This window comes from Furipterus horrens, unplaced genomic scaffold (genome assembly GCF_987537825.1).
Source record: "Furipterus horrens unplaced genomic scaffold, mFurHor1.1.pri manual_scaffold_10, whole genome shotgun sequence".
NCBI lineage: Eukaryota > Metazoa > Chordata > Mammalia > Chiroptera > Furipteridae > Furipterus > Furipterus horrens.
Window position 1 is genome coordinate 101,110,386 of NW_028327180.1, and position 22,521 is coordinate 101,132,906.

At 59.0% G+C, this 22,521-nt stretch overlaps 1 protein-coding gene across 1 annotated transcript in view; it reads right to left on the reverse strand.

The window, feature by feature from the left end:
• SDK1 (sidekick cell adhesion molecule 1) overlaps window positions 1–22,521 on the reverse strand; it is a 458,950-nt gene that overhangs the window by 65,183 nt on the left and 371,246 nt on the right. Inside the window, exons 17-21 of the mRNA XM_090288675.1 lie at window positions 21,183–21,364; window positions 11,957–12,072; window positions 10,249–10,441; window positions 6,770–6,868; window positions 2,810–3,001 (exon numbers count right to left, since the gene is read on the reverse strand). Coding sequence (XP_090144801.1) covers window positions 2,810–3,001; window positions 6,770–6,868; window positions 10,249–10,441; window positions 11,957–12,072; window positions 21,183–21,364 — 782 coding nt within the window. The remainder of the gene's footprint in view (window positions 1–2,809; window positions 3,002–6,769; window positions 6,869–10,248; window positions 10,442–11,956; window positions 12,073–21,182; window positions 21,365–22,521) is intronic.

A 22,521-nucleotide genomic window follows, 5' to 3' on the forward strand; every position in this document is an offset into this window, starting at 1 on the left:
ACCCACAAAGCTCCAAGCCATGTGAAGTGGCCTCGGGAGACAGCAATGTGGCCTCGGGGTGACAGACTGGGAAGGGGGAGACTGTCCCGTGCAGAGCAGGTTCCAGTTGAGCAGACACTTGTCGGGTGGGGAGCGGACGAGTGACAGGCTCCTCAGACAACACGGGGCGCATGGTGCCCGCCCTCCCTGGGTAACGACCGTGAGGCCTTGGAAAGGCACTGGGGGCGTGGTGGAGGCGTGCACACCGGGGTCCATGGGCAGGTCCCGATCCTTGGCTTCCTGGGTCTGGTTTCCAAGACGACTGAGTCAGGTGGCAGTGCAGAACTGTTCCCACTCCACCCAGCGCCGTTGCTGCGGCAACTCAAGAACAGGGGGGCTGCTGCGAAGGACGCCCCTCCTCAGAGGTCGCCTGTGGCTTCAGCCTTTGGCGGGCCCCTCCCCCCCAAGCCTGTCCCCGTCGTGTGTTCAACATGACAGCTCTGGCTCCAGTGTACAGAGCACAGGACCTCCCTCCGAGAACGGGGCCTGGGCAGGAGGAAGGACGGAATCGCAACGCGAGCAGCGCAAGGCTTCCAGGCCTCCTGGCCCGCTGCCCCCGGGCATTTAAAGCCGCCCCCACGGGACGGGATCGCAGCTGATCAGTGGGGAGACCCCGCACGCAGTGGCTCCGGGACCTCCTGGGGCCTTTCCACATCGGTTTCATAAACACGCAGCAGAAAAAGGTTCCATCAAGGGGCAAGTGACTCTCATACTTCTGAGCTCTCGGGGCTCTGCCACGGCCCTTCCGCCATTAATGGCAGCGAACTTCAAGCGCAACAGGGGCAGCACAGGGCCCAGAGCCATGGCCGGCCGTCCCTCCGCCGGCGCCGAGGGCGTGCCGGGAGGCCTCGGGGCCAGTCTCCGCTGCGGGGCCCGACCCGTGGGCTGTGTCCAACCGGGTGGCCGGGAAACCTGCTCCCACACGCGTGCGCTCCAGGCGCCCCTCGGCCGCTGCACGCCAGCTCGCCCTCACAGCGTTAACGCAGGCCACCACCGCTGCTATTCTGCTGTTAACAGTGTTTTAAACATGGGCTTCGGGAGCGGGCTGTTTCCGCAGGACGACACGAGTCTTTCGTAAGCCACAGACGGCTCTCTTGAAAGCACACATCTGCTTTGTTAACGCCTTTAAAAAGGAGCCAGGTAGTCTCAGCGTGGGGTCCCGCCCAGCGTCCTGGCCGCACCCGAGACCTTGCTCCACAGGCGGGTTCTCCAGCCTCGCGGGGCCCCTGAAAGGGGCGGGGGGCGGGCAGCCACTGCCCCAGTGCTCCCGGAGCCGACAGTGCCGGAACTGTGCCTTGGCAGGGACAGCGGCGATGTCCTTGGTGGACAGGAGACTTGCTTCTGCTCCGAGACACTGCGGGGCTCAAGGGCCCCCCGCGGGCAGGCTGGGTCCCGGCTTCTAGGAAAGTCCCGAGGTGGTTACAGTGCACAGAGAGGCGGCGGCAGCCTCCACCCCAGTCGGCCGGTGGGCCTGCTGAGCTCGGGAGCGCATCGCCCAGCGGAGTGGGAACGGGGGGTGGGGGGTGCACACGGATTCTGGGGGGCTTACTTGCTGCACGCGTTTTATTTGTCTGGTCTTCTGTTCAATCACCCATAGCTCCCTCCAGGATAACCACCGCGTTGCGGGAACGGGGCTGCATGCGGTTCTGCCACGCGGGGTGCGCGCTGGTGCTGAAGGGATCGCTCAGCCCCGACAACCGAGGCCAAAACTCGGCAAAGTGACATCTTTCCCGTGGCCAGCGGCCCGCAGCTTTAACCACAGACTGACCTGAGAGCCCCGTGGTTCCTCCCAGGTGAATTCCGCAGAGAGGCACTTGCCTCTTCAGCGGAAACTTTGACACCGAAGACAGGAAGTGGAACGACAGCCTTCCAAGGGGGACGGGGACGTGCTGCCGCCTCAGAAGGCGACGTGCATTTCAGAGGGAGTCAGCGCGGCTGTCACCCAGGCCCGCAGCAGGGACAGACGCCCCGCAGCACTGGCTCCGGCGGGAACAGCCTCACGCTGTAGACGCTCTCTTTCCCCGTCTCTTTCACCTTCCCCTCCCCCCTTCTTCCTGCCTGTTCTGACCTCACACCCAAGTGGTCATTGTTTGTTGAGTGAATAAAGTTTTATGCTTCTCACTGTGTGCAGAGAAGGGGTTCTGTGGAAAGCACCTCAGGGCCATCTGATCACAAATCCCCCCAGGGCAGGCGCTGGGGAGTCCGACCTTCAGAGAGGGGACTGAAGCCAGCCCTCTCCAGTTCTGTGCAGCCGGTTAACACCCGAGAAACGCCAGCGGCAGCCTCTGTTCCAGGCCCCTCCGAGGCCTGAGCACCCTCCCGGCGGCAAGCGGTCTTGTTACCACCCCCGGCGTCTTCCTTCCGGTCCCCCCTCAATTCCAAATGCACAGAAGTGGCACAGCTGTTCTTCCCCACAGCGCCTGCCATCCTGCTCTGGGCAGTCGGCATCTGTTTGGCTCAGATGAACTCAGACTCTTATGAAAATTTTATGCAGGTTTGGACATGTTTTCGCAAATGCTATTCTTACCCCTCACGCCAACACATCCTGTTTTTCACTCCGTATGCGCCCCCTGGGCGGCCTCCCGGGCCTCAGACCCAGCTCCCTGGTGGGCGGGCCGCACCCCTGCCACCCATCGGCCCGTTCCCACGACCCCATGCCGCGGCCGAAGGGAGGCCAGGGGGCGAGCAGAAGAACCTGGGGACAGGCGGGTCCCCTCCGAGGTCAGGTGTCTAAGGGGAAGGGGCGGGGAAGCCGCGCGTTCTCACTGACCTGGGGGCACGCCGGAAGAGATGGTGGATGAGGTGGTCACGCCGGCGCCTGCTGCCGTGACAGCAGCCACGTCGATGGTGTAGGTGGTGAGGGAAGACAGCCCCTGGATTTTATATTCGAGCGTCGTGCTGTTGAGAGTGTCTGTGAGCTGAGAGTCGTTCCTGCCGTACACCTCCCAGGAGACCCGGTAGCCTGGGGGGACACGCAGAGTTAGGGGACCTCCCGAGGCCCAGGGCAGGGCCAGGAGCTGCAGAAAGAGGTCCGATGAGAAGCCGCTGCCTAGGAGTCTGGCCTCCGTCCTGTGTGCCCCCCAAGAAACCTCCATCACCACCCTTCTCAGCCTGGGCCACCTGTCTCCTGGAACGCGATCCACAGGGGACAGGACTGATCTGACATGCTGGTGACCTCAGGACCTGCAGCGAGGACCGAGGTGTGACGCCTGCCCGCCCGCGGCGCACGACTTAACCTCCTCCCGGCAAGCGAGGGACGCGTTTCGGCAGCACCTCCATTTTCATGAGCGCGTGCTTTCATCACGCGGGGCCCTAACTCTGCAGCTGGGTCCTGGCTGCGTCTAACTGTGGGCCCTCGGCTCCTCCTTCCGCCGGGAGTAAGGGATGGGCCCCTCGCTGCGCCAGCGCGCTGCCTTATGCAGGGGCTCTGCTTCCAGCTCTGTGCTCCCCACGGAACCAGATCTTCCCTCTGCCCTGCTCAGCCGGCGGGGCCTCGTCAGCATGGCCCCTGCCACCTCGGGTCCGTGGTGCCTGGGGCTCAGGCAGAAAGGCCCTGCCGGCTCCAGCGCTGGCCCCTCCGAGGCGCCGATGTGGGCAGAGGGCGGGAGGGGTGTTGTGTGGGGTCGGGGCAGTGACAGAAAAAGCCCCCAGGCCCCGAGGCGGTGGAAAACCTCTGAAAACGCTCGTTCCCCGCTTCCCAGTCAATCATCTCGCCGACACTGAAGCGTGAGGAGGCGTCGTAACGCTCCAGCTCGTCCTGATGAAAGCGGTAAACGCAGTTAGGAACTTGGGCTTCGGGTAAATAAGGATTTAGAGGGCAGCGTCTCGGGACTTTAATACTAAAAAAAATTAACGTCAGAAGCCACTGCCTGTCTGCCGTCCCTTAAGCCACCTTACGGCCCAATGGCTGCCGTGCCGGGGCGCGGGGCTCCCACGCTGGGAACACCAGGGACCCCATCTCCGGGCTCCCCACAGGACAGTAGCTGCTGCCTGTCTGAAGGCTGCTCCTGGCGTCTGGGTCCCTGCCCAGGCCCCGAGGACCACAGGCTGACCTCTCACCCCTGTCCCTCTCGCACCTGCAGTCCTCTCCTCCTCGCCTGCCGCTGCCCTGCCACCGACGTCCCCTCCCAGCTCTAGCACCAGGGAGCACCTGCATCGATCAGCCGTTCTCTGTTTTCTGAGTCACATCTTTGGAACTAACTGTACAATTTAAGAAGCGACAAGCCTTCCGGGCAGCCAGCGTTAACAACCTCACACGCAGAGCGCGCCGGGCACATCACCGGGGGTCTGCGCCCTTCACAGCCATCACGCGCTCACACCCCACCACGGCCCTGGAGCGGAGCCGCGTTGCCTGCACAGGGAGCCCCCTCGCCCCCCGCAGGCCTTGCTGCTCGTCACCTGCTCTCGGGGGTCTGGACGGGAGCGAGTAAACCAGAAGGCCGTCCCTGACCCTGGTGGGTTACCCCGGGGTCTTCTCTGCACTCGCAGGAAGAGAAGCCCTTGTCAGTGTGACAACCTTGCCAGACAATTCTGTTTGTGTAGGGAGAGCGGGTCTCCATCCACGTCTTCTCCACGCCAGGGTCTCGTGCGGCCTGGCAGCCTGGGGCCCAGGCACGGCCATCCCGGCCTCCCCAGCGGGCGGCAGAGCGAGGCTGCCTCGGTGTCCCACCTGCTCCCAGCGGCCGCCTAACTGAGACTAACGACCCCGGGGAGCTCCCAGGATCATTTTCTGTGCAGCTGAAGTAAATTTTCTGCAGGAGGGCAGTCCATCCAATCACAAACTGTCTGTGTGCATCCGGGCCCTCATAAATCACAGCGTACGGAGGCGGAGGGAGGTGCTGACTCACAACGCAGGCGAAATGGGCTTTGTGGGGGTGGCAGGGCCGTCCACTCAGCACCCCCTCTCCCGGCCCCGAGTGAAAACGAGGCCCAGGGAGGCTCACCTGCACCGGGGGACACAGGGTGGCCTCCTGGGGACGCTCACCTGCACCAGCTGACACAGGGTGGCCTCCTGCAGGCGTCTGGAACGTGAAGTGGCCCCATGCATGGAGGACCACACTGAAGGCCAGCACCTGCCCCCATGCCTCCAATGGCGGGCAGAGGGGGCATTGCCAGGAGGCTTTGGAAGGTCAGCTGCTGGTGCCACACCGATGCCTCCTGACAGTGGCTCCTGGGGGCAGGTTTGCTCTCCCTGGTGAACAGCCCACCTTCAGCGGGACCAGGCCTTTGTGGTTCTGCCGGCATGTGCCCCTGGCAGCTGACCTGTCTATGGGGGCACAGTGCCTAGTGCCAGGGAGAGCGCCACTGGGGGCAGAGGTGACGGGCCGGGAGGGGCCTCTGGGGAGGCCAAGGGAGAAGGCAGCGCGTCGTCTCTCCTCTGCGGGCCTTTCCCCCCACGCCCCCCCCAGAGCGCGGCAGGCAGCCATCGTGTGGGCTTGGCACACGTCATAGCACGGCTGCCAAAGGCCAGGCGCAGGGACACGGGGTCGTGTGGCCGCCCGGAGGGCAGGGCAGGGGTGTGCCTGCCGCTCTGCCCAGGCCCTTGCTGCTGGGACAGGGCAGGCTGCTCCCAGCCCGGGGGCAGGTGGACAGGCTGCTGGCTGACTCAGGTACTGAGAAGCCACGCCGCTGGGGCCAAGGTCACATAAACAGCAGGCTGTGGCTGGGAACTGCAGGCATTCGCTTAAATAAAATATGAGAACGAGTTCATTCAGCCCCGCTCGCGGCTGATGACAGGTCGTACATGGGGAGTCCTGACCACCACCAACCACTTTGCTGGGGAGGCTGCTCCCCGCGAGCGACTGCAGCCAGGGGTTTCCTTAGCAACCTAACCCCAGAATGCAGCGTGCGTGTGCTCGCAGGGGACAGGGTGGAGCTCCACGCGTGTACCTGCCTGACGGACGCCCTCGGCATGAACTGTCCACCAGGGTCCCGGCCAGATTCGGAACCGGGAGACAGAACGCCAAGAGCCTGGCAGGCAGAGGGGGCTGCCTCTCACAGGGCGAGTGCAGCTGGCCTGGGCCGCGGGATGGGTCCCCCATCTTCTCCTGAGGTCACAGCCTGTGCTGGCCTCACCAAACCTAGAATGTTTCTTTCCAACCTAAGATGTAAATTAGCTTTAGCTGAAGTCTTTTCAGAAAGGTCTTCTATAAAATAAAGCCATCAAAACCCCTATGGAAGGCGAGCTGTTCCCAGAGACAGCAGCCTGGAGCCCCGCACGCCTCGGGGCTGTGTCCACTCCCTGGCCTCACCCGGGCCCTGTGGACTCCGGGCCCACCCTGCCCTGCTGGATGGGCTGAGACCCTGGTGCATGAGGGTCGTGGTCCCGGCCTGGTCACAGCCATCAGGCAAGTGCTGGCCCACCCAGGCGTTCCGTGCCCGTTTGCTGAGTGAAGGAGGAGCTCAGCTCACCTCCCTGGGGCTCAGCTTCGTCCTCTGCAGATCGGTCCCATCAATATGCCCTGTGCTGCTCTGAGAATCAAGGGAGCTAAATACACTGAGGAAAATCCCCCCAACAGGGCCGATTCTCATTCACCAAAGAGCCAGTGGAGGGAGATGAAGCTCTAAACTGTGGGGCTGGAGCCCAGGCAGGAGAAAGCGCCCGAGGGGCCGGGCCCTGCCTGTCGCCTGCTGCCCTTTGCCCACTGCCCTCTGCCACGCACCTGCGTGCGCTCTCGGCAGCCTCGCCCGGCGCTGCCCCCGGGGCCTCGGGGGGAGCCTAGACACTCACCTGTGATGAGGCCGTTCTTCTCCACGGGCTCCTGCCAGCTGACCTTGAGAGACGTGTCCAGGATCTCCGTGAAGCTCAGGTGCCCCACCGCTCCTGGTCCTGGCAATGGAACAGAAAGCCCCCTGTTGACCCGAGAGCCTGGGCTCCGTCGGCCAGCCCTGCGTGGGATGCTCTCACTACCATGGGGAAGTGGGGGGCCAGGGCCAGCGCCTGCACAAAACGTCAGTGACATCTCAGAGGGACGGCAGGTATGAGACGTGTCCAGCTGCGGTCACAGAAGTGCCCTCACCCAGCTTCGCCCTGCCGTGCCGAGAGCCGCACACTGGCCCTGGCCCTCTCTCTGCTCTGCTCTGGTCAGAGCGACCAGGCCGGGCGTCGGAGGGGTAGCTGCTGGCTCCCAGGCCCCTGGACGCTCTTTGCACCGTGAGTTGGGCTTGTGTGAGGCCACACGACCTGGGCTACAGGCAGGGCTGGCCCACGCTGCCCCAGGGTGATGCCTGCGACCTCCCATCGGGAACCCCCGGCTCTGTGCAGCCACTCACTCTGCGGGGAGCCCCTCAGGGACAGGGTGGCAGCTGGAGAAAGTCCCAGCCGCTTCTCTGCTCTGCGGCCTTCCTGGCACAGGGCAGGGTCAGGGGCACGAGGCTTCGTGGAACAGCCATAACTTTGTTTCTTAAAGGAAGAGGCTAAACTCGGGCAAGGTTCTCCGTCCGTCCTCAGCTCCGAGGAAGGGTACATACGGTTTCTGGTTGAAAAGCAGGTGCCACAGAATACACATATTTTTATCAAGTATTCATGAACACTCACCAAGACCAATCCTATCCTAAGCCAGAAAACAAACCTGAAAACACTTAAAAAATTGAAGTTATACCAAGCCCCCTCCAAACGATTCAGGGGTCAGAATGGACGTGCCAAGACAGACAGATACACAGAACTGAGTGAAAACAACACAAACACCGAAACCCGTGGGGCGCAGCTGAGGCATCACGGAAAGGCACGCCCACGCTCTGAATGCTCCCATCAGACACGCAGACAGCGTCAAGTAAATAATCTAAAGGCTATGACTTCAATGAGTTAAGGAAAGAAGAGAAAAATAAGCCCAAAGCGAACAGAAGGAAGGCGAAAATAAGAGCACAAATTAATAAAATTGAAAATGGGAAAACAATAGAGAAAAATCAATGAAAGAAAAATATGGTTTTAAAAAAGAAATTCAATAAAGTCGATAAATCCCTAGAGAAAATGACAAACTAAAAACGAACAACCAAAAGCAGAAGCAGCAGCCCCCGGCCTCAGGGGTGGGACACGGCTGCACCCCCGTCAGCCACCAAGGGACCGTGAGGGCGTCAGTACCGCCGCCCACTCCACGCTCACAAGGGCGACAACTCAGAGGGCTTCCTGAAAGCCACAAACTACCCAAACTCAACCAAGATGGAACAGACAGCGGGACTGTACTGGAACCATCAGAGAAATTAAATTCGTGATTAAAAAGCTCCCCCCAAAGAAATCTCTGGGCTCAGCGGGCTTCCCTGGCAAACCCCACCACACATTCAGAGATGAATCGACGCCGGTTTTACACAAGCTCGTCCAGAAAACATGAAAGGATGGAACACTTCCAGACTCATTTTATGAGGCCAGTATTACCCCGATACCAAAACCAGATGAAGGAGGTCCAGGAAAGTGAAAGTCTAGACCGGTATCGCTCATGATCTTAGATGCAAAACAGCCTCCACAAAGTATCGGCAAACTGAATCCAGAAACGTAATCAATAGTTACACTCTATGACTGAGCGGGCTTTATTCCAAATATGCACGGTTGATTCAACATCTGAAAATCAATCAACCACATCAGTCAACAAACTAAGAAGGAAATCATATGAGCATATCATTTGATGCAGTAAAAGCAATTAAAGCAGTGTTTGTTCATGATAAAAGCTCTCAGCTCATTAGTAACAGTGAACTGTCCCTACCTGATAAGAACAGATATAAAATCATCCTATTTCATGGGAAAGACCGCCTGTTGTCCCGCTAAGATCAAGACCCAGGCCGGGAAAAGAGACAGAGGTGTGTGGATTGGGGGTGGGTGGGCAGGAAGGAGGACGGGCGTGGGCTGTCGGAGAAGGTCCCCTGTGGGGACGAGCCCCGTCAAGTGTCCTGGCTGTGGTGGCAGACACACAAACGTGCACATGAGCACAGCGAGACTGGGGAAGCCACGGGGGCAGAGTGCGCGTGGCTCTCAGGGTTGGTCCTCACAGCAGCTGTGTGCCTGTCTGTATCTCAGTAAATGTTTTGCTGGACAGCAAGCAGACAGCAGGGACCAAAGGCGGGTGTGGGAGGGACCCTGGTGGATGGGGGCAGCTGCTTCCTTCATCCTGGGTATGGAGGAAGGTCTGTGGCCTCGGGGGGCCGAGAAGTCCAGGTCTGCTCTTCTGGTGCCACCGCCGTGACAGGGCTGGAGCCGATGGCAGCAGAGCAGTGCGGGGAAGGCCACATGCTGGGGGTGGGGGTGGGGGCGTGAGAGGCTGGGGCAGAGCAAGCGTTCAGGCTGGAAGGACGGGGGCTGCTTGGTCAGGGTCAGGGAGCCCCAGGCATGTCTGAGGCTGAGGAAGGCCAGACTCCACCCCATGGGGGCCAAGAGAAGCTCACTGGATGGCCTTGACCTCTGCCCCCAGCTGAGAAGATGAGAAGCTGGGGGGCTGAGGGAACAGCGTGCTGGAGGACACACACAGGCAGCCCTGGTGACCTTAACAGACCTTCCACTAGCTTTAACTCTCCCCGTAAACCAAGTACATACACCCTCGCGGTGGCCTGAGAATCACGTGTAAAACATGAAGGACAGCGTGGCATTTACCGGTGACAATGCCCATGCCGCACAGACGTGTTTCCTTCGAGGTCTTGTCTCGGCTCAGGCCACTAACACAAGTGTGCTTTCCAAGGCTCGGGCCCCGTACGATATTTCGCTTTTCGCTTAGCTCGGCATTCGATGGTGACCAGCCTTCCCTGAAGCATTCATTGTTCAGTCACTACGGAGATCGCGTGTACTGCCGTTCTAGGATTTCCTTCCGTTCCAATTACTGAGACTTGGAAGGAACCTCCCTGGGCCTGTGCCCAAGCACACCCGGGCCGCCCTCTTGGGACGGCGTTCGCGGACACGGTGGAAAGCCGGGGACGCAGGCCGGGGCTCCGGGGCCCAAGAAGAACGGGCGGGGACTGGAAGATGAAACCCGAGCGAAGGGAAGTCCGGGAGGACCGAAGCTGACCCCATGGTGGGACGAGACGCTCCCGCCCTCAGCCCCTCTGTGTGGCCGGCGGCCATGTTCCACGGGCAGCTGTGCCCTCCGTGACGGGGACTTCCCGCTGCCTCGTCTCCCTGCGCAGCTGCCCGGGACCCGGCTCTGCGCCCGCTGGGGCTGGACAGGGCAGTGGTCACAACCGCCAAGAGCCACCTCTGCAGCTGCTGTGACCCGTGACAGGAGTACTCACTGTCTTCGTGGGTCCGGACGAGCTGGGGTGCGCTCGGAGGCCCGTCCCCCGGCGTCGTGAAACACAGCACCGACGTGAGGTAAGCGGTGAACTTCTTCAGGTGCGTTATGTACCCATGGTGGACACCGTGGAAGTCCGGGGCGATGGTGACGATGGTGGCCGCCTCGGGGACGTCGGCGGGCCACGCGAGGAGCTGGGATGGAACGGGGGAAAAGAGAGCCTTTTAATTGCATGCCTTGAAGTCTACATCAGAATTTCATTTTGCAGTTAGTATGTCTTTGAAGTCATAATTTATAATCTTTCTGAAAAATACTGAGTTTAAAGGATACCTCATAGATTATTGAACACAAATATGCATATTTCATGTATGTATTTATAAATAAAATATCTGCTTTAACTCATATGGCAATAGACGCGCCTCAGACCTTCATTTCTCTTCGCACAAACATGCTGCAGAATCGGAATTTCTCACAGTCAGCAGCAAGGCCGACCCCCTCGGTCACTCCGCCGGCTCACACAGGGCAACAGGTGCGGAAATGTTTTTCTAGGTAGGCACCTGCTCTGACTCAGAAATAAGCCTGATTCAGTGGAAACAATCTTAATTATTTATCATATATAACTCAAGGAGTCTTCTAAAGAGGATTTTAGGAAATTAATTACATTTTTAAGGAAACAGAGTATATGGACATATTCCAGGGAAGCCGTCTGAAGGCTTTGGCGACGTCATGCGTGAGTGTGGCTTTTCCTTCCTGGAACACCGAACGTTTCCAGGGTGTCAGGGCGGAAGGCGGGCAAACTTGGGGACACGAGGCGTATTTACATCCATCGAGCTGGCAGTGAGGGCATCGAACACACGCCCCCGTCTCGCCAATAAGACTAGACAGAGTCAAAAAGGCAGAATCATCCTGGTTGATCAATATGATTTTCTTTGAAAATAGCTTGGACTGTAGGTGCCTCGGGGTGAGGTGGGGAGGGCGGGGCAGATTTCTAGCTGTGTTCGCCTTGCTAGTGAAAAACAAGTGTTTTTATAGATTGAACCCAAATGGAAAGAAAAGCGGGCCGGGTGTGAGGAAAAGCCCCTCTCTGAGCCTGCAGTTCCCGAGCACCCCAGCAAACTGGGGGGCACTGCCTCTCAGGGCCGTCCCTGGGTCTGCCGGCGTGGCCGAAGGTTGGTGACTGCGGGCCCCAGGTCCGAGCGGAAGTCGGTCTGAAAGGCCAGGGAGACTACCTTCTGGACCTGGGGCGGGGGGCGGGGTGCGGGCCCCGTCTCCCGGTGAGTGAGGGGCAGGCGGGGTGGGGGTGGGGACGTGTCTGTGTCTCTCGAGTTCAGGCCGCGGACCCACGGGCCTGAGTTCTGGGAGCAGAGCTCTCCCTGGAGCGGAGGGGAGGAATAACGGTCCTCGCGTGGTGGGAATGTCACGCAATGCCCCCGTTCCCTGTCCCTCTGAGAGGACCCCTTCTGGGGCGAAGGGGCTGGCACACACGCTGCTCCCAATCCACCGAGAGGCCTCCCGCGGGGGATACTTAAACGAAAGGCCTTTCTCCTAAGGAACTGCTCCGCCCCGCACGAGCCATCGTCCTGAGAACGGAGCCCCCGAGCGTCTGAGCCAGGAGCGCTGGTGCTGAGACCTTGCAGACCGAGGCGGCCCCCCACGGCCCACAAGGCCGCGGAGCCCGAGACAGCCCACCGCGCACGCAGCCCGCCTACCTTGTAGCCCTGGTTGATGCCGTTGATGAACTGCTGCGGCGGGGGGCTCCACAGGAACCGGATGGCCGTGGAGTTCACGGCGTCCGCCTGCACGTGCTGCGGGGGCGCCGTGGGCACTGCTCCGGCCCGCGTCACGGGGGCACAGGAGGGGGGAGAGAGGAACAGACTCTTAGCTGCTGCTCAGACGCACGGGCGAGGGCGGCACCGGGAACGGGAGGGCGATGCGTGTGTGCGCAGCTGACGGCGACATCAGAGAGCAAGAGTCCAGGTCTCGTTCCCTGTGGCCGAGCGCTGGGAGGCTCCGCAGAAAGGGGACCGGGCCACCTCTGCGTGGGAGCCTTCCCTCGGGGCCGAGGTGGAGGGCGAACACGCGCTTCCTCTGGTCTCCTCTCCAGCTGCCCGGGACTGCATTTAGAGGTCCGACCCTCATTACATGTGACCGTGTCTCAACCCCAATGTCCCTTCCCTGAGGGAAGCCACCTCCTTCCCACACGCATCGCTGCTTATTCATCTGGAGGCTAAAGCTGTTTGTCACGGGGCCCCTGTGTATAAGTTTTCCCCTTCCTTCCTTCCTTCCTTCCTTCCTTCCTTCCTTCCTTCCTTCCTTCCTTCCTTCCTTCCTTCCTTCCTCCCTCCCTTCCTTCCTTCCTTCCATTGCACAGATACTGAGCCCAGTTATATACCCGGCGGCTGGCCTGCCTTCAAGGATGTCACACTGTAGGGGACAGACTCATGTAACTGAAACTGGCAAGTCTCTCTGGGGAGCAACACACACACCGGGCAGAGGAGCCACTCTGCCCCAGGAAGGCACTGCAGCTTCCGGCCAGGTTACTAGCAGACCTGCACTATGAAGAGTCAACGTTAAAGAAATAGGCCGAGTCTTAACCAAATGCCAAAACTTTAGCTCTATGCAAATAAATGATGACTTTCAGAACTGGTTAAAATGAAGGTAAATATAATATACTTTTTTCTTATTTTGACTCACTTACAAAGATCATTGTTTAAAACAAAAATAGTAGCAATTTATTGTGGTCTTATAACATAGGTAATAATAAAATAACTGGCCACAATAGCACAAAAGACAGGAAGGAGGGACTGGAAGTATGTTGTTACAGGGTTCTGACATCATACACGGAGTATATTGATAAACTGAAATTAGTTAATGCAGTATATTTGAAACTCCAGAGCAATCACTAAATAAGTTCGAGAAAAGAGGTACACATAAGGCGGGAGTGGAAAAACTAACCTGAATAAAGACTGTCTGACCAATCCCAGAGCAGGCAGGCAAAAGCAAGGGGAAAGGAGGAGAAGGGACCAAGCAGAAGCAATCAGCAGGATGACAGCGTTTAATCCCATCCTGTCGACAGTTACAATAATGTGAACAGTTCACTCATCCCAGCAGAAGGCAGATTACCAGCTGCATAAAAAGTAAGGCCCGGCTACACGCTGTCTAAAAGGAGCCCCTTTAAATATGAAGACACAAGTAGCTTAAAAGGGAAAGAATGGGAAAATGTACATGAAAACACGACACCCGGAGTGGGTATATTCATGTGAGGAGAAGTAGACACCCGACCAAAGGACAGAACCAGCGATGCAGAGAAACGTTACACACAAGGGTGAGTGATCGACCCGCCAAGGGGACTTGAGGATCCGCAGTGTGTTATGCAGCAGAGTTTCCAAATACAAGAGGTAAAACCGACAAACTAAAAGGAAAACTAGAAGAAGCTACTATTTTAGTTGGAGGCGTTAATGCTCTTAAAAAAAAAAAATAAATGAAAGGAGACAAAGACCATCAGCAAGGAGATACAAGACCTGAACAAAGCATCATCATCAAGCACCTTGACCTACATGATATTTATTTTTAAATTGACCCACCAATAGCAGAACACACATCCTTTTCAGGGGCACATGCAGCTTAACCAACACAGAAATATTTTGAGCCCAAAATAAACCTAAACAAGCTAAAAATAAGTGAAATCACAAAATGTATATTTTATGAACCCGAAAGAATCAAACTTTACACTAACAACAGAAGGATTGTGGAACATCCCTAAAAATTTGGAAATGAAGCAATACACTTCAAAAATAACCACAAGTCAAAGAGGAAGTCACATGGAAAATTAAAAAGCACTTTCAACTTAATGAAAATGAAAACTCAACACATCAGAATTTATGGGATGCTGACGTGTTAAGAGGAAAATTTTTAGCACTTAAATGTTCAAATTAGAATCTCAGCCTCTACCTTAAGAATCCATAACATTTCATTAAACCCAGAACAAGCCAATTCAAAGAAATGGTAAAGAAAAGAAAGAAGAAATCAACAAAATGAAATTAGAAAACTAATAAAGAAAATCAATGAAACTCAAGACTAGTTCTTCTAGAAGATGAATCACCCTTTAGCCAGATTTAGCCAGACACATCAAGAATAAACGAGAAACCACAAGTTACCCCTGTCACCGATCTCAGGGCGCACCTGTGCAAATCCTATGGGTGTTAAAAACAGGACATTTTGAACATCTTTATGCGCGTAAATTCAGCCCTTCAGATGAAAAGCACAAATGCCGTCACAGAAACACACTCCCGGCGTCGACTCAGGGAGAAGCAGGGGACCCGGGCAGTCCCAGAACCATCACCTCTCTGAATGAACGACTAAAACTGCCCACCAGCAGCAGAAGCTCTGGCATCCGCGGGGCACTGTGAGCTCTACACACGTCCGGAGGAGGGACGAAAGCAACCCCGAAGCGCGACCCTGACACCCAGGCCAGGAGAGGACGGCAGAAGAAGAGAAAAGCACAGCCAGGTCCCCGTGAACACAGCTGCAAAAAGGACTCCACAGGAGCCTAGGAAATCAAATTCAACAATATGTAAAAATCACAACTCGCCCTGACCAAGTGGGGTTCATCTTATTAATGCAAGGCCTGATTCAGAAATACCAACCACGGTAAGTCACCATGTCAACAGGATAAAGAAAAAATAGGATCGTCTTAGTACATTTAGAGAAAGCGTTTGCTAAGATTTAACATTCGCTAGTGATTACAGAACACAGACCTCTCCGCAGCGCAGGAGCTCACTAATGCCGAGCACCGGCACCTACACCGCCCACAACCGCACTGGAGAGGGAAGGCGGGCTCTTCCCCGGAGGCCGGGGACAAGCGGGGACCGCCGCTGTGCCGGGAGCACATGCCGGCACGCTGGTGCAAGAAGAAAGAAACGAGAGGCAGAAAGATTGAAAAGGGGAAAGAAAACACCAGGACAAAACCCCCTATTTTCACACAATGTAAGTGTCCACAAAGAACATTTCTGAGTCAAAAGTCAACCATATTTGTAAACAGAAGCCATGAACAGTTGGAAATTAAAATTAAAAATTCAATACCATTTAAATAGCAATGAAAATGTGAAGCAGATGTAAACTGAACAAAATACACGCACGGTCCGTCCGCTGAAGACCGCAGAAGGGTGGTCCAAGGACCCACGGACCCAAGGGAATGAGTCCTGTCACAGCCACGGGGGGCTGGGGGGGGGGGACAAAGTGACAAAGATGTCAGCTCTAGATTGAGAAAAGCCCAGGAGAATGATGGGGTTTGCAACCAAGTCACCCTACAAGCGGGGGTCAGTCACATAAACGACGCTGCGGCGCGGCCGCCCCAGGAGGCCGTCCGGCTGTCTCAGCGCCAGCCCGCACCCCGATCTCAGCCTCCGGCGGGCTCGCTGCGTGGATCCTAAGTGCGCGAGGAACGACGGGGTGGCAGCCAGGCTGCAGGACGCGCGCTGCTCGGCCCCGACACGGAGTGAGTGCCCCTGGTGGACGCGCTCGTTCCCGAGGACCCGCTCCGGTGAGGGTCCTGCAGCTCTGCCTCTGCACCTCCCGCTGCCCCCGCCCCGTTTGCCCAGCTTCTGTCGAACGTGTCCCTCTCACGTTCAGAGATGAAACCCGCGCCTCGTCAGAAACCTGCAGTTCGGGCAGCCGTCCTGTGAACCCCGTCCCGGCCGCGCGGTCCTCCAACATCCCCGAGACGTGACCCGGGCAGGAGCTGCGCTGGGGTCCCGGTCCCTCCAAACACCCGTGTGCTCTCCCTGGCTCACCTTGGCCCCAACGGCGCCCTCCTCCAAGGCCCAGTGGCCATTACCCAAATCCTCCTTTCTTTGCCAAGCCACGATCTTTATCTTAAGGCTCCGGCCTTCTTCCTACCCAACTGTCCACAGCTGAGGTGTCCTGTGGGGGCCGCTCGTCCCGCAGCCCCAGCGCACGTGGGGTCTCCTGCCTCCTGGGCTGCGGTGCACGCGGGCCGCTGTACCCCACCCCTGGGCACAGTCCTGCAGTGCTGGGGGGGTGGGAGGACTCCTGGGTGTTCCACTTTTCTAGCCACCGAGCTCAGAGGTGAGGTTCTTGGATGTGAGCCTGGGGGCAGGAGGGCTTGCTGACCCCACGGGTGGTGGGCCCACCCCAGGGAGCCTGGTCGGGCGTCTGGGCAGGGCCTGAGCGTGTGCCTTTCTGCTCACTTGCTCTTTCTTTCCTCCCTCCGCCTTCCTTGCTGCCCTTCCTCCGCCCCTCCATCCCGCCCTTGCTTTTGCTTCCGTTCTCTCGCCCGACTTCACTGGTTGACGGAAAGCCCTCTGGGGTCCCCAGGAGCCCCTTCCCCACGTCTTCTCCCAGGAGCGTCTGCTGCTGTTCGCAGCCCACAGAGCTGGGCAACGCGCCGCGGGTGCCGCTCCCGACCGTCCTCTGCAGCCGAGGGGCGAGGCGCTGCCTGTTCTTCCTGGTCTTTCCTTCAAGCACTTAACACCACGCAGGCGGCCTGAAGCCTACCTGCAGCCTCTCTGAACGAAGTCTGGCCTCGCCTTACAATTCATCTTTTCTCCAGTCTGCGTGGACGGGAGAATCAGCTTGAAATAACGGTTAATCCAGAGACACCAGGGCTGGTCAGGACGCCGAGTTCTGAAGGCTCACAGTACGACCACCGAAGGGAGTGAAGTGACTGGTGGGGCCTCGTGGGAGCAGCAGGCGCAGGACCGGCGTCTGCACCCCGCTGTCCCCAACCCAACACGCTAAGCAGCCCACGGGGCTCCTGAGAATGCAGCTAAGTTCAGCGCAGGGCGAAGCCCAGCGCCCCGTCCCACCCGACGGTGGCGATCTGACGTGCCAGGTTGTATCATTAAAGTCACGCCACCTGTGTGCTGCAGGGGACCGTGAGGTTCACTGTCCCACGGCATCAGCATCTCCTCTCTCTGTGCTCTCAGGGGCGTCAGCTTTCCTGGCTGGTGAGTGGGTGGCCTCACAGGGCCCCCTGGCCTAGGAAAGCAGCGCCTCCTCACTGCGGCTCGGGTTCTGTCCGCCGGGAATGGAATTGCTCCCGGGGGGTCGCACGCTCTGGGGGCTGCAGGCCTTCCTGTCCTCACCACAACCCCACCCTCTATCCTCAACACCCTTGAAGTGCAGGACTGGAAACACCAGGGACTGGAGCGTCTCTCCGGCCTCTAGTTCGTCAGCTGACCCTGCAGACTTGCTGCGTGCGCCCTCCAGCAGGGCAGCTGCGAGCCCATTGAGAGGAAGGATGACGGGCCCCACGCGCTGTGGCCGCGTCCGTCACAGCCTGGGTGTCGTGTTAGCATTCATACCGGATCATAGCAGGCTACGGCTGAGTTCTCGGCTCGTCAGGGCTCCGCAGTTATGAAACACCTGTGTTCTCGCTGCGTTAAGCATTTCTGACACGTGGCTGGGATCCCAAATCTTGGCCATCCTTTTTTAGTGGCTTGTGTGAGAAAACACACGAACACTTAACAAGCTCTGTGTGTCCCTTTCTTCTTTATTTGCCAGGTATCAGGGAGGGAGCATTCGGTGCCAGTGTCCAGGCTGGGGAGGCCGGCACCGTGCCGAGTACGCAGACGGCATCGGCCCAGCACGGGGGCCTGAATCGGGGACTGGAGGCCTCAGACTGTGACCAGACACCTGCGTCTGCTTTATTACTGGTCAGACGCTGCGCCCGGCTGGGGGCGCAGACAGGAGTGAGGCCAGCCCGGCACGGCTCCTCCCCAAGTGTCCCCCGAGCCCGTGCATCTCAAAGTCACATGCCGGCCCTGGAATTTAAGATCACTGTCATTTCCCCTTGTGTCTTCCAGGGGCAGCTGAGGGGCCCACCTTGTCCTAGGAACCCTTCTCCCCTCCGGGGGGCACCTGAGCAGGGACAGTGCCGGAGCCTGTGCCCCTCCTGTGGACGGCAGCGCAGACGGTCCCCAAGCGCCTGCAAACCCACCGGCCGTGGGGACACGCGTACGATGAGGCCGCACTTCTTTTCCATCCCATACGCGAGACACACTGACAATCGGAAGTGATCTTCACGCACGGTGACGCGTGCAGCACGGAAGGGCGTAAGTTACAGCCCTTCCCAGCACTTCCTGGCTGTGTGACCGTGGGAAACCGCGTCACTCCCCAGCTCCACTCTCCTCTGTAGAGTGGACGCGGGGAGCCCATGTCCCCAGATGATCGGGGGAGGAGGGAGTGAGGCACGCGTGTTGGGGCACAGAGCCCGGGACGGCAGAGGCCGGTGCAGCGGGGCTTCCTCCAACCTGCCGTGTCCCGGTCCCGCCCCGTCCGCCGGGTCCTCAAAGGCCGGAGCAGTCCCACATCTGATGGCGGCACGTCCCGTCGCGTCTGGTTCGGTGCTTGGAGCTGCCGGGGGAGCGTGGAGCATTACCCGCTCTGCAGGCGCGCCTGAGGCTCGGAGCGCCACGCCTGAAGAAACACGCCCCCCGCACTGTGCCGTTTCCGCCACGTCGTGGACTTCCCGGCAGGAGCAGAGCGGAGCTCGCGAACAGAGGGCTGTTCGTTTGGACTCCTTGCTCCAGAACACCTTTCGCTGAGCCAGTGAACACTCGGGGGCTTTTCCTCACGTTTGAGAAATGTGGATAACCAAATGTTTCATCCGTTTCTTTTTAAATATAAAACATTTCTCTTTCATTAGAAAGTAATGTTCTGAAACCAGAACAAGTCATTACAACACAAAAATACTGTTATAAAAAGAGAAATGATAAAGAAATAAAACCAGGAAAAAAAGCTTTGGTGTGCTCAGGACGATGATTTATAGCATAATTTGTCCCTCTCTAGCAGCGCCAACATCTGCGCCTTCATGACGCGTGTGCAGAGAGGAGAGGGGTCGCTGTCTGCGTGGCTTGTTCCAGGGCAGTGGCGTGTCCTTCACGGCATTCCAGCGTGTTCCACGTGCAGGTCCCCCTGCGAATGCCGCGGCCACGTTCTCTCTCCCTGTGGCTTCCACCATCATGTGAACAGAATCCGGAACCAGACCCGGCCTCCGCACCGGGCCTGAACTGCTGACGGCCCCAGATGACATGGGTCCACGACGGGGAGACTGCCGGCGGGCCGTCACCAGGAGGAGAGGTCTTCCAGGACACTGGTTTGTCCGTGAGGCACAAGTCACGCCCGCAGGCCTCCTCCACTCAGACCCCAAAGCACGTGGGCTTCCGGAAGTGTTCCGAAAGAAATCCTTGAGTGCATGGAGCATATTTTCTATTTTGGCTTGGGGACGCACAGTGGGAATGTGACCGGCAGGTCCCCAGGCAGCCGCTGGGGCAGAAGGAGCCTCTCCTTGTGCCTGGGACATCCACCGGCTGGCACCGTGTTTGACTAGGAGCTCAGTTTGTAGTCCGCATGCTGCGTTTCAGGGTGCGGGGAGCAGAGGAGGTCACGGAGGCCCAGCTGAGAAGATGGACTCGCTGGACTGTGGGGGACGTGGCACGTCCGGGACGTGAGGGCGTTCACATCAAACAGTCCCTGCGTCCCAGGTGCTGGTCTAGGCTGGGAGCGTGTGAGGAGCCCGCGGGGGGACCGGACGTTCTGGCTGCATCTCAATGGCGAGCGGGCCGAGGGCAGTGGGGCCCGTGACAGGTGAAGCTGGCTCAGGTGACTTTGGGGACAGCAACACACCGTGCTGAACTAAGGCAGGACAGCTGCCACCGGAAGAAAAGCCGCACACTGGACCCTCGACGCTAGTCTCCACTGGGGCGGCTCTGCTCCCCTGCCCTGTGCGCTGCCACCGCGCCGGGGACAAGGGGAGGCGGCCATGGTTCAGAGCCATCGGGGTCATTAGAGCAACAGTCGACTTTCCAGTGAGATCTTACTGAACAGATCCACAAAGCAAGCACGCACCGTCCAGGTCCGCAGGCCTATTCTCGTGTCCCAGGGAGTGATTAAGAATCACGTGCCGACGACGGGCCCTTCCTGCTTGCCCTGCATGCCCAGCGTTTCTGCTGCTCAGTGCGAACGCAGACGGACTGCACTCCATTTATCAGGGAGGACTGACGTATGGACCCCGGGATGGCAACAGACAGCCAATCAATGAGGGGTGACAATAACAGCATGTAATATCCAGGAACATTAGGTCTCAGGCAGGATTTGGGGAGAGGAGCGGGCAGTTAGGAGCCTTGTCATTTGAAAAAGGGCAAAGCCCGGGACCATAAAAACGCCTCAGCAAATAAAATCACGTCTGCGAGTCCGGAGAGGGAGTGGCCACGGGTCTCCGAGTCTGCGGGGGGGAAGGGCATGGCCGGGGGCCGCGTCGGGAGAGGCCTCTGCAGTCCTGAGCTCACGGTGGCGAGTGCCCCGCTCCCTGGGCGCACCCCCCAGGAACCAGTGCGGAGCAGACGCTGCACTGAGCCTGAAGGTGCGGGGGCTGGGCCTCCCCACGTGGGGGGATGTGAGCCCCCTGCCTCTACGACAAGCCCCCTGGCTATTTGGGGGGAAGCAGTGTTACTGGTCTGGTAATTGTTTGCTTGAGTAGCCGGAAAAGAAAGCCATCAAAGCCCACCGAGGGGTAAGTTTCATACTGCTGATCACAGCACAGCACCACCAACCAAGTTCTAAGCCGCGGCCCCTTTGAGAAACAGCCGCAGGCCCACAGAGGGCTCCTCAGACGCAAACAGACCTCGTTCTGCACAGAAGAGGCCCCCTCCCCCCCGCACCCCCGAGACGCGGACGGTGCGCCGAAGGAGGCGCTGAAGGCCGTGGCCAGCGCCGCTGTCCTCGGTGACCAGACGCGCGGTCAGAGCCCCGCCCGCCCACGGGTCGCTGCCGTGTCGGAACAGACGGCGAGTTTCAGTTACACGGGGGTCGGATCCCCTCCTTTGATCTCCAGCTGCTCCAACCGCGCTCTGCAAACCCTGCCCCCCCGCCCCCCCGCAAAGCTTCTGCAGTGCGCGGGGAAGGCCGGCTTACCTCCTTGCAGGGTGTACTCAGTCACCGCCCTGCTGAAGACGCCCAGGCCAGCGCCGTTGTACGCGGCCACCTGTATCTCGTACTGTGTCCAGATGATGAGCTCGGTCACCAGGCAGTAGTTGACCTCGGGGCTGGTGATGTTCCTCTGCTGGTACTGGCCGGGCAGGCCGGCCAGGCGGTACCTGCGTCGGACCAGAGGGAAGGGGCTCACACCGGGAACCGGCTCGCCACCGCCCCTCCCCGTGGCGGAGGGCAGTGGGGACGCCGGAGGTCAGCCCCGGTGAGCAAGGCGCAGTCCGACCTCGCTGAGACAGGCTCTGGGCGACGCATGTGAACCGTGAACTGTGTTAACAGTGACGGGGAAACTATGGGTCTGAGTGGCCGGCCTCGGGAGCCGATGGCCCTGGCACCGAGGCTTCTAGACGTGGCTCCCATCGGGGCGCTGCTATCACTCACTCTGAGCCATACGTGGCTCCCGTGACTCTGAATCGTGGGGAGAGCAGAGGAGCCGGCCCAGCTCCCGTCCCACGTGGGATCTGGGTTTGCTCGGGCAGGTCCTGGGGCCGGAGTGAGTGGCTTTCACACTCCTGGAATGCTGGTCCACGCCACGAATGATGACCTGCGCATGCCTCAGGCCACCTGCAAGGATGTGCGTGGGGTAGGCTCTGGGTACCAAAGGCAGATATTTAAAGTTGTACTTTTTTAAGAGGGACCCACAGGACTCTGGACAGTGACGCGTGTGGATGGGAAACTGCCATCGGTGCCCTGGGAGGACTGTCACCGCCTTCCTCTGAGTGGCACATGGCTTTCCGGAATCCCATCTAGAGAAGGTGACTGGAGCCCCAGGGGAGGCAGAGTGTGGACAGCGGGTCCTCGTGTGCGCGTGTAGCTGCTGAGGCCTCAGGACCCACCCAGGAGGCCTTGCGGAGGAGGGCCTGGCTTTGGGGGACACGGGGAGCAGGACAGGGCACAGCATAGGAGGAAGTCCGCCCCATCTGTGGTGCGCTGGGGTCTCCGGGCCCCTTCCTGACGCGGAGCAGCTCTGGGGGGCTGCAGAGTCCCCGTCAGTTACCTGGGTTGTCCCCAGGGCTGGACCAGCGCGTCAGCTGGGCCACCACCATCAAGGCGAAGGGGGAACCCTAAAATTCAGGCTCCCGAGGAGAAAATGGCTCCCTGCAAGAAGAGGACGGCGTTTCAAGCAGAGGCTCTTCCTGGAAGTCAGGACTTCCTGCGGCTCCTCCCCACTGGCCACGAACCGTCCGCACTGGGAGAGCCTGTGTGATGGGAGCGGCTCCGGTGCCCCTGGCCTAAGATGACATCGTCATAAAGGCACTTCGCA